This window comes from Cynoglossus semilaevis, chromosome 1, assembly GCF_000523025.1.
Source record: "Cynoglossus semilaevis isolate Cse_v1.0 chromosome 1, Cse_v1.0, whole genome shotgun sequence".
Lineage (NCBI taxonomy): Eukaryota > Metazoa > Chordata > Actinopteri > Pleuronectiformes > Cynoglossidae > Cynoglossus > Cynoglossus semilaevis.
The window spans coordinates 16,748,913-16,760,761 of NC_024307.1; the positions used below are offsets into that span (position 1 = coordinate 16,748,913).

The 11,849-nt window shown below is 38.1% G+C and overlaps 2 protein-coding genes across 2 annotated transcripts; both read left to right on the top strand.

Annotated features, from left to right (window-relative positions):
* The first annotated feature begins 283 nt into the window (after positions 1–283).
* On the top strand, positions 284–5,281 carry mavs (mitochondrial antiviral signaling protein). The gene is made up of 4 exons (XM_017036936.2): positions 284–406; positions 788–968; positions 1,627–2,426; positions 3,215–5,281. The coding sequence occupies exons 2-4, from the start codon at positions 833–835 to the stop codon at positions 3,956–3,958; spliced, it is 1,680 nt and encodes a 559-aa protein (XP_016892425.1). The 5' UTR covers positions 284–406; positions 788–832; the 3' UTR covers positions 3,959–5,281.
* A 151-nt stretch (positions 5,282–5,432) lies between these two features.
* Positions 5,433–11,389, top strand: pank2 (pantothenate kinase 2). The gene is made up of 7 exons (XM_008315136.3): positions 5,433–6,208; positions 7,253–7,605; positions 7,766–8,019; positions 8,902–9,078; positions 9,176–9,299; positions 9,942–10,067; positions 10,161–11,389. The coding sequence occupies exons 1-7, from the start codon at positions 5,989–5,991 to the stop codon at positions 10,209–10,211; spliced, it is 1,305 nt and encodes a 434-aa protein (XP_008313358.1). The 5' UTR covers positions 5,433–5,988; the 3' UTR covers positions 10,212–11,389.
* The last annotated feature ends 460 nt before the right edge of the window (positions 11,390–11,849 follow it).

Below are 11,849 nucleotides of genomic sequence, written 5' to 3' on the forward strand. Positions count from 1 at the left end.
ATAACTTCACATGGCAAAGGTCAGGTTTTCTTGCTTTTGTTTTACAGGTACTTTTTCACATTTCATATGATTTAACAGAAAAGCAACAACAGCGACTTATCCATTCATTTTAATTAAAAGTTCCCAGTGAAATTGAAATTGATTGTCGGCTAATTGAAAACCTCCTCACTTCTTCAGTATTTCATTTCCTTCTCTCCATTCTCTCCTTTCAATGTCGGCTAATTAAAAACCTCCTCACTTCTTCAGTATTTAATTTCCTTCTCTCCATTCTCTCCTTTCACAGATGTCGTATGCCAGCGACAAACTGTACAATGGATACCTGCGGCGAAAGATGCCAACCATTGTGTCCAAGGTGAAAGTGAGAGAAATAATTGTCCACCTGCCCTGCCTCACTGCTCACGACAGGGTGAGTTTCACTAAGACTGACGATTGTTTAAGGTTGTCTAAGGACAATGAAGTTAAAATTCCAAATATATTACTATCTTTTTTACTTTTTCTGAAATAGAAGATCTTTAAAGATGCATAGCACCAAAGATGGTTCCCAAAGTAGGGGGTGCAGAGGGCAAGGGGCCCAGGAAGGCAAATTACTTCAAATAAATAATATATTCCTAACTTGTTGGATCAATATTTCATAGTGTGTATAAAGTGGGTGTGGTTTGCAATTTGTATGAATTTTGTCATTTTAGTTTATTTTGTTTGTTTTATAGCACTTTTACATCAGTACATTTAAAATCCATCTTACTAGAGAGATTCATATTTTATGTTTTTTTTTTTTTTTGTCACGCAGGAAAATATGTAGGCTAAAAGAGAGAATTATGGGAACTTTGACAGCATGGTGCTTCTTCTGGACTGTCTAAAGAGGAGAGAGAACTGGCCAGAGCAGTTCATCCAGGCTCTAGAGGAGTGTGAACATTCAAGTGTAGCAGCTGAGATCAGGGCGGAATATGACGCTTTGAGAGGAGTGGACAGTGAGTCAACTTACTTCACATTTGTTCACATCTGTTGTTCATATTTGTTATTTAGAAGGAATCAACTGGGTTTTTTATTTACTACTAGCATGTTTTATTAATGTGATAATATTGGTATAGTATTATATTATAAGTTATTACTGTGTTATTGAGCAAGTTATTCTTCCACAAAATACTGTAGGTAAAATACATAAAGTGTAATTGTATAGTCTGGCAGTAATCAGTTAAAGTTCTAATTCATTGTAATATAACTAAGTAATAAAGTAATACCATTTAGGTCAATTGCTGTACAAACTTGCATACATTCAATATTTCAAGTATCAAAGTATTTTACCAACTTGGTGTTTTATCATTTTAGCTAATTACTTATTATAAGGGAAAAGTCAAACTAATTGACTTCACAAAACATGCTTATTAGTGTGATATTTTCATTTTGAATAAATACATTAATAATGAAAAGACTGAGAACATTTACAATTGTTATTTTATGTTTTCTCTTTTTCGCAAAAGCAATTTTTTTAATCATCCAGTTTTGACTGTAGTGAATGTGTCCATGATAAATGTAATCACATGAATTGAACGATTACCATGATTTCTCACAGCTTTAGTACCATGTGATCATGACAGAAGTAAAATGACCTCATGCTCTCTGCCCTAGATTCCGGCTCCTCTCCTTCAGCAACTGTCACCAGGGCACACGTCCATCCAGCTCCAGCTGCCAGTCCTGTTCAGGAGAGCGTGACTGGAAGTGGAGATGTTGCTACTAATGCTGTTGTTGTTCAGCCAACAGAAAGGGCTGAAGCTTCTCCAAATTCTGCCCCTCAAGCCTCACCTCCCCTGAAGGCTCCTGTTCAACCGCAGGATCCAAACTCCACAGTCCAGCAGCCCAACAATACCGACACATTTTCTCCTTCAGATGTTGTTTCTCCACCAGAAGTCATTTCTCCACCTGAAGCTGTTTCTGTACCAGAGGCTGTTTCTCCACCTGAAGCTGTCCCTGAGCCCAGAGAGTCAACTCAGATTCAAATGGTAGCTCCTCTGGTAACACCTCCTCCCACCCCTGAGACTCCACACACTCACAGGGAGATTACAGCTCACCAGGAACCAGAGGAGAACTCTGAATCAGACATCCAGGCTATTACTGGTGTCACTGTTCTGCCTAATAAAATAAACACAACAGAGATGGAGGTGTTAACTGACTCTACTGCAAATTCACCCCCGTCTCATCCTGGTGGACAGAGTGAAACCAACACCACATCTGACCCAGATCCTTCCAAAACCACATCAGTTGCAGATGTCCAAGCACCTCAGATTCAGGCAAACTCAGACGTAACAGACGGATCCTCTTTCCTCACCTTAACCCCAGAGAAGCCTCCAGTACAGGACACCACCCCACCTGTGGTACTTCCAGTTGTTGTGGAACCTGAGGAGTCAACTGAACCCTCCACAAATGTACAGGTAAATATTAAATATATTTGATATTTGAAGGTTCTTGATGTTCTAGTTTGTAGCCAAACTCAGCTAAACCACACAGCTAATGTTTGTGGAATATTATTTTAAAAGGTGATGTTGGCCCTGGAATAGGTAGTGGTAGCCATTTTTGACTATAAAAGGAGAAAAAGCTTTAAATGTCATTGTACATAAAAAGACATAAACCTGTGCCCATGCAGTGGACTGCACTTCACTTTTGGTGCTGGCTTGCTAATCACAGTTTGGCACGACTGGGATTCAAACTGGCAATTCACCCTTCATAAACCCAATACTGTAAATCATATCATCATCTTTCTGCCAACATAGTGACAACTTATTCATGGAAGAATTACTTTACACTTTATTATACATTTAAAGCGGTGATTTTTTTTCCGTAGTTTTAAATTCTGAAGGAAAAGGTCTGGTTTCATAGGTCATGAAGTTTGAGATAATATCCATCCAGGAAGTGCTGTCTGCCTATCAGTGACTGCTCAATAAGGCTTCTCATGTTACTTAACTGAGATTTCATTACTCTTGAAAGACCAAAATAGTTCTACATTTCTCTATAGATCATTAGATAAGCAGCAGGACTCTGATACAAAGAAGTCTTTAAAAATATCTGATCAAACATCAGTTTTGGCCGTATTGCCACAGAATACACAAGAGCTGTTGTAAAAAAAAAAACACACCACACCCTAAGTTGACTTAGTGAATTGGCAACTGGCCTGTAGACCAAATAACACTGAAAGTTCTTGCGATGTTAATTTCCCTGACAGGAAACTGAAAGCAGCAGACAGACGGAAGCAGCAGCTTCAAACTCCCTACCAGACGACTGTGCCACTGAGCACAACACCTCATATCTGAGCAAGCCAGAAGTACTCATCAGTGTCCAACTGCAGAATCATGACAGTCCCAGCATCTCTGCACAAACTCCATCAGAGGAGCCGTACTCAGGTGACAGCAGGCGTCTGGAACTAAGCACCTCCATATCGGGGAGCCACGCTGTTTCCCTCACTCACGTTCCTGTCTGCTCCACTGTCTCCTTCGCCACAGTGAACACTGTGTCTGAGCTGACCTGTCAGGAGAATAGCACTGGACATGACCTTGAGGAACCAGAGGAGAACCACTACGAGTCTCCTCCTGACAGTTTGGAAACTGAGGAGGTGCTGGTAAATGTGCTGCAAACTTCTGAGGAGCCTTCAATTCTAAACATGGATTTGCCAACTCAGATCATCAATGGGAAAGCAGCAGAAGCGATGGCTCCTTCTTCACCATCATCTAACACCACCAGCAGCAGCTGTTCTACTGCAGATGGTGCTTTTGGTTCAAAAACGGTCTGTGGAGACATCAGCCCCCCCATGAGGTCTGGTGTAGTTGATAATAAACCAGAGCTGCAAACAGTGATACAGTCAGAAGAAGACAAACGCATACGTAAATTTTCTACCCACACCAAGTACATTGTGACTGCAGCAGGTGTTGGAGCCATTGCAGTGCTGATGGCATGGAAGTTCAGGAATTAAAGGGACTTTTTTAGGATGAGAAGATTTGTGAAACTTTGTGAGGAGGATAACAAGGGTTTGGTGCCTTTCTGACTGGCCTGGACTGTCAGTTCAAAGCAGTTTTTAATGATCATCTAAAAAATGAGAGCTGCTTCTCCTAGTGAAAAGGTGTATCGTTAGATCTGAATGTGTATTGAATTTAAAGCGAACAAAAAACCAAACTTACCCTTTTTATAAATTCTCTGACACATTATAGCGTCCTCAGGTGATTGAAGCTACACATACTGTATGGAGCTGATAATGATACAAATGTTTGTATCTGAAATGCACTTTGACTGTAGGGTTATGGGCTGTTCTCTGTTGTTGATTATTAGACCGGTTATTACTGAATGAATGAAGCAGTGATAGCATAAATATTTGGATCACACATTTTATTTCCGTTTGGACTTTAGAGAAACTTTATAAATGACTTATGCACTGTTTGTATTTATTTGTACATACATATATATATATATGCATTGAAGAATTTTTGGGTGTTTAAAAATGATCCAGCGAGCTCGACATAATATTCAGCAGTCTTCCAATACTCAAATATTGTTTTTTCTTTGATAGTACAATTCTTTAATATTAAGTATGATGGTAATTTGTTTTTTTCATTTGTGCTTGATACATAAAGAGCATTCCTTTTTTAAATTTAAATAACCATTAAACTACTAGTCTTAAAAATGTATCATTAAGTCATCAGGATTAAGTGTGCTAAAAAACATTTTTTCTGTGCTTTTTTTTGTTTTCTTCACATATAAACAATTTTGTCTTATCAAGTACTATGATGTAAGATCTTACTGTAAACAGTGTGGGCAGAGAATGTACATGGTCAGCAAGACAGGAATTAGGCATGTTGTCAGAGTGACTGATGGGTTCAAGGTAGTGGGTGAATGAAAAGAGGTGAAAAAGGGTGGATGCAGGAGGATTTGATGGAGACAAGGGAATATCTGTGACAGAACAATAGCAGCAAAGTTAAAAGGGAAGAGTTATAAAACAGTAGTGAGACCTGCTATGATGTATGGTTTAGAGACAGTGGCTCAGTCTAATAGGAAGGTGGAGCAGTTTGGAGATAAAGCTAGAGAGGTGAGGTTGCAGTGGTTTGGATATGTCTTCTAGATACTGGATATAGAGTGAGATGGAGGCTGGAAGAAGAAGTTTAATCCTGTAGTGAATAGAAATAAAAATATTGAGGTACAAATATTTAAAATGTAAATTGTAATGCTTGCACTATTTGCTGGCTTTACACTCTGCAATCGTGTCTGTAAACCTTTTTAAATATAAAGAAGTATCTATTCCTTATATAAATGTCTATGTTATTTATTTTGCAGAAATCTATAATTTTGAAATCAGACATTTAGTAACAAAACAAACCACTGGAAACGAATATGATGTCACTGATATACTATATAAATAATCCAAAGTGGATGTTGTCATCTACCTTTTAGGGTGCTTTAAGGTTTTAATGACTGTTGTCATTCTTTGGTTTCATCTTTAATGCTGTGATGTTTTGATCTTCCTAATTCATTGACTAGCTGTAATGGAAATGGAAGCTGTTGATTATCTTGCAGTAAATAAAGCAGTATTTATCCAGTTTTATGCATGGCTGCAACATTCAAATAGAGATTAAAGATAGATAATGAGGTGAACATTAATACAAAAGTACAACAAGCAAGAAGGCATTTATTCATCATTTTAAACACAAACTGTCGATGACCAGCATTTAACCAAACTGTCGATGACCAGCATTTAACCAATCAAGTGACGCTGATGTGACCGATTCTCAATCCAATTGGTTGTTTCATCTTTCAATCGTCTATTGATCCCGCCTCCTTGGACTTGACAGCAGCGCTAAATGGAACCGATGTATCTCAGCAGTTTGTGAAGATACAGCCACTCAGCTAGATAATTAGCCTACTTCATGGATTTAACGGTCTGAGTGAATTATTGACTTTAATGGTGTAATTCGCAAACTGCATCATTTATGTTGTTGTCAAGTTGATATTTCAATGGCGCAAAATGGATACCAGCACGACGGTACAATCGAAGATAACAACGAGGTCGAAACGCCCACGAAGCAGCCGCGGTCCAGCAATGAGATGCCCGGGTATCACCTAAACGAGCCCAACAGTGAGGTAGCGGAGGCCGATGGAAGAGCAGCCTCTGATCGGTGCACGTCCCACTCGACACCGAGGCATCGGCACGACTCGGTGAAGAAAACAAGGCCGCGTAGGTGTTAACGATGTTTCTCTGGGATTAGTGTATTTACTGGGACGGACGCGGTCGCGAGTATTAAAAAAAGTCAAGAGGCGTTCCCCTGAAAGAAGGATATTTAGTAATATTGCATAATAATGATTTAAAATGTGTATAACGGTTTCAGCATTCATATCACAGTAATTTTACTAAGGCTTGAACAATGCTGGGGAACGATTTTGAAAACAGTCAGGGTGATATGATGTTGATTTTTGTATTACAGTGTAATATGGAGCGGCAGTAAATAGCCGGGATCTATTTTACAACAAGATGGCGTTCTCGGTACACACTGTACTGAAGCTGCTGAGCTTCAAGCTGCTTCATTTTCTGTCTCAATTCATATCCTGTTTGTTCACGATGGCATTACATCAGCCTTTGAGTTTATAACATTAATGTAATAACTGCAAATGTAATAATTTCAAATGACGGTATTTAGTGTGGTTATTTGCATATCTCCATCTGGAGAAAAATAGTATGTCATTTTTCTTAAGGACCGTTATGTCGTGCGTTTTTATAAGGACACGGTTTACTGTAGATGTACTAACACCGTGACAGGTCATGTCCATCAAGAATGCTTGTTTTTTATTCATATTGCTTGTACACAACACTATATCTACAGTGGCTTTTGGTGTCAACACTCATTTTCACTTCTTATTTATTACAACATAGTATAACAAGCTATAATATTAATTTTGAAACGAAGATTAACTATAGCAGGAGGCTATGTCTATCATTTCTAACTGAGAATTGTAGTCTATTAGAATTATAAAATAATTATTGTAGATTATTATATATTACCATAGCTAATTATAGAGTTAATTCTATAGAATTATGATTGGATTGTGGTCTTAATCACGTGGTCAAATATTACTGTATGGTGTGGAGCCAGGCCTGGATAGAATAATCTGCTGCTTTCCATCTAAGAAAGCTTATGTTTTATCAACTGTTGTATTTTTCTACTGAACACTTTTCTGCATGATGTTGTGCAAGTATATGATACAAATGATTTACAACTTGCAGCGTTCCCCTGGTTTGGCATGGATATTGGAGGCACTCTGGTGAAACTGGTGTATTTCGAACCCAGAGACATCACAGCTGAGGAAGAGCAGGAAGAGGTGGAGAACCTGAAGAGCATCCGTCGGTACCTTACCTCCAACGTGGCTTATGGTAAAACAGGCATCAGGGACGTGCATCTGGAGCTGAAGGAACTCACGCTGTGTGGTAGGACAGGAAATTTGCATTTCATTCGCTTCCCAACACATGACCTGCCGGCATTTCTGCAAATGGGACGCAACAAGCACTTTTCCAGTCTCCACACAACACTGTGTGCCACAGGAGGAGGAGCATACAAGTTCGAGTCAGATTTCCGAACGGTAGGTTTGCAGTACAGCTGAGAGATTTTGCAAAAAGTTGCAAAAAATGCAGAAATACATCACACCTTTTCTTGGTGTTTGAGTAGTTGTATACTGCTCATTTAAACTTATTTAACCCAGTCTCCCCCTTGTTCTCCTTTTACATGTCAACACAATAAAGATGGCTGACCTGCAGCTCCACAAACTGGACGAGCTGGACTGTTTGATCCGCGGGGTGTTGTATATTGACTCGGTGGTGTCGAGCGGTCCCTCAGAGTGCTACTACTTTGAAAATCCCACAGATCCAGATCGCTGTGTCCAGAGGCCTTACACACTGGAAAATCCTTATCCTTTGTTACTGGTCAACATCGGGTCAGGGGTCAGCATCATGGCCGTGTACTCCGAGAACAATTACAAACGAGTGACAGGCACCAGGTAGTTAATTAGGATTATTTTGTATCTGCTAAATGTAATGCTGTCATTTTACTGTTCTGCTGGCAAAAATTCTTTTAAGGGCTCTATTTTAAAGATCAAAACGTGGAATTTATGTGACAGTGAAATTTACTCTTGATGAAAGTAATGTGTTAGTTAAATGAAAGCATATTAAAATATACCCCAGCTCTTTTATTCTTAGGCCTATATTAGCCTAACACAGGCTAATATCAGTAAATAGAAGGATTTACAGCAGAGTGCAACCTGGAGAAATAGTTGACCTTTGCCCTCTGTGTCTTTCTGGTATATGGGTGTGAAAAAAAATAAGGTTTCCTTTGACTGTCAGTTGTCTTTGCTACTATTTCACAGAAAGCCATTGGTAATGTATTGTTATATTTATAGTAATTTAACTGGAACTTATAGGTTGGCTGTTTTTAGTGAGTATTTAAGTATTTCTCTTCCTTCTGCCCCCACTGACTTATTTTCACACATGTGGTTTCTCTGTCTGCAAGGGAAGCATGAATGTTTGTCTTCAAGTCAATGACCCTTTGTCCACTGAACTGTGAGAATTGTATTCAAGTCTCTACAACCATCTATCTTTTCATGACTATTATTATTATATTATAGTATAGTATTTCTAATTGATGACTATACACACACACATATATATTTATATATGTGTGTGTTTTTGTTTTTAGTTTTCAGGAATTTAAAGTCTTAAATTTTCAGAAAAAACATTTAGTTATACTTATTATTTGTTCAGATGGTAGCTTACAATTTTTGAGTAAACACATTTTACTGTTTATTTTGAAGTAGTTATTATTATTTTAACAACTACTAAAACTTTCCCCAGGCTCATAATTATTTTTTTGTGTATTTTTACAGCCTGGGTGGTGGGACCTTCCTGGGCCTGTGCTGTCTGCTGACTGGCTGCTCTACTTTTGAGGATGCAATTGAAATGGCTTCCAAGGGGGAGAGCACACGTGTGGACAAGCTCGTCCGGGACATATACGGAGGAGACTATGAGCGGTTTGGACTTCCAGGTTGGGCTGTGGCTTCGAGGTAAGGTTAACACATGTTACTGTAGTTTCTTTTTAGAAGGCTGGGAGCCATGATAGTCCTACATTTAAGTTATAATTTTCAAAATGTGTTTTGTTAGTTTTGGAAACATGATATCCAAAGAAAAGAGGGAATCAGTGTCCAAGGAGGACCTGGCCAGGGCAACGCTGGTCACCATTACTAACAACATCGGCTCCATCACGAGGATGTGTGCCCTCAATGAGGTTGGTCTGGAGAAGAAGAAACTTAAAACCATTGTTCGTGACACTGCAGAATTCTACAAATCATGATTAATTTGGAGATAAACCTCCTTGTAAATGGAAGTAAACCTGATTAATTACATATAAGAGGCGTGTAAATTGCATCAGTATATGAAATATTTGAATTTAAGCTAAAATTCCCTTGATACTGTTACTGACAGAAAAAAATGTTATAATCAAAAGGCTCACTCCCTTAACATCCCTATTATTTTCTGTTTCCTCTTTGCCTTCAGCCTCTTTACGGTGCTGCCTTGTGGCCTCTTGATCAAGCAGCATTGTACAGGGCTATGAAGGAGTAGAGGACCTAAACTGCTTTATCTACAAGACTTAGGTCTGGTCTAAACATCACAAAGTCCTCTGCAAGATTATTGGACAAAGAAAAATCAATCAAGTCAAGATCTAGTTGGGCATTTCTATGTGAAACTGTTTAAAAAAACAAATAGTTATTTGAACATAATCTCCTAACTTAGGTTGCTTCTAAAATGACCGCGTCTGCAGATTTCAGTTCCAGTTTGGCAATAGCATCATGTCAGTCTCATGTTGTTACCTTTTTTGGTTGTAAGCTAACCCAAGGACTCTAATTATTTTAATTACCTTTTTTAATAGAAAATTGAGCGAGTTGTGTTTGTTGGGAACTTTCTAAGAGTGAACACGCTCTCCATGAAGCTGTTGTCTTACGCCATGGACTACTGGTCCAAAGGACAGCTCAAGGCACTTTTCCTGAGACATGAGGTGAGCAACTCTACCAACTTGTTCCAGAATAAATTCATTCCTGTATGATTTCTATCCTGAGGTTCTAACCTATTTCGTTGTACTTGTTTTAAGGGTTACTTCGGAGCAGTTGGAGCATTGCTCGAGCTCCTGCATCCGTCCTGATCCGTCCAAACTGAGTCCAAAGAATAACTTGTTCTTCTGCTGCAGATATTGCTAGCACTAGAGGCTGTCCAGAGTCATTTCAACATCGGGGTGTTTTTGTCAGCCATCAGCCGTTGGTCATCATTGGTTAAATTTGAATGTGATGGACAAATGGCCAAACTTGGACATGAATCAAGGCCAGTTTTGTTAAAGTTCAGACTGAGAATGTAGTAAGCCAAGTTGACAACAGTTGAACCACACAACCAGTGGAGGACTTGAAAAGAGGTTGGACTGGTTTCGTTTAAAATATCTCAAAGAATTTAACCACAGTTGCCTGAATTAATATTGCTGCAAATTAGTCCCTACATACCCTCTGTGAGTATGTGATCCAGGATAATTTACAGTATTTTCAAACACTGTTGTAGTACCAGTAAATATACTTTAATACTGAATGAATACAATTGTGATGTATCTATGTTTTGTTTGTTTTTATGCTGCAATGCAAAGATAATCAAAGACTGTGTACAACAAACAGGATTCTAAAAGTAACTTTGATAAAAATGATTGTGTAAAACGTCATTTTAATCATGTTATTAAAAAAAAGAACCCTTAACTTTTACTGTTGCAAAATCAGCATTGCCTCCTACCATATGCCCAGCAGTGCTGATTATTCTGATCTTTCATTGTTTGTTTGACTTGTTGACTCACTGTCAGTGTTTATTGTGATAAATTTAAACTGCAGAGCCTAATATAATGTATTTTTTAAAATGGTAAATAAGGAAATCAGGATATTAGGTTATTGTGATAGGTATCGACATCCTATAAATCACTGAATAGTTCAAACCTTATGCAGGAAGCAACAAAAGCATTTTAACTTTTTTTCCACCCAGATAAACAAACATTCTTTACAAACTTGATACATTCCTCTAGACTAGACTAGACCCAATGTCTTTATGAAGGCACAAATCACAAAATAAAATGAAACTACCTTGTAACAGTGAATGAAAGTGTTTCACTGCTCAATTACTACACCTGGTGTATCAGCAGAAGTGCCTTTTTTTCTAGAAAGTTGCTAATTTTTTAATAATGAGATTAAATTAAAGACATACTGGTTTGTCATTTGCAGAGTTTTCGAACCTGTTCTTATGATTTTGTAAATCCTCCTAAAGGTTCTATTAAATATGAGCTTGTCTCTCTGACACCTTGAGTTTTTGAATTTTTTGAAGATTTTAACAAATAACACAAGTACTATTCTCTATTATATTACAAATAGCCACCGGTTTACACCTGATGAATAAGCGTCTAAACGTGGATTGACTGCAACTACAGAGGCGGCAAAGGTAACGACAATTAAAAAAAAGTCAATTTTCTTCCCCACTTTTAGATCTAAAGTATATGAACCAAACGATTAAGTTGCGCATCATTTGAAACCTAAACCACCATTAAATCTTTTATAGTCGTCTTGCTTAAATTATATTACATTACCGTCCTGCCATACAAAGAGTGTATTCGGAGCAGATTACCTAATTGTTTCGTCATTTCTAGGCTAAGCTAATCGTGCTAATAACTGATTAATTAAATAGTCAAATAAACGTAGTTCGTATCAAAGAGTATCATAGAGTGTGTTTAAAACTTTAAAATATAGCTAATACCTTTTTT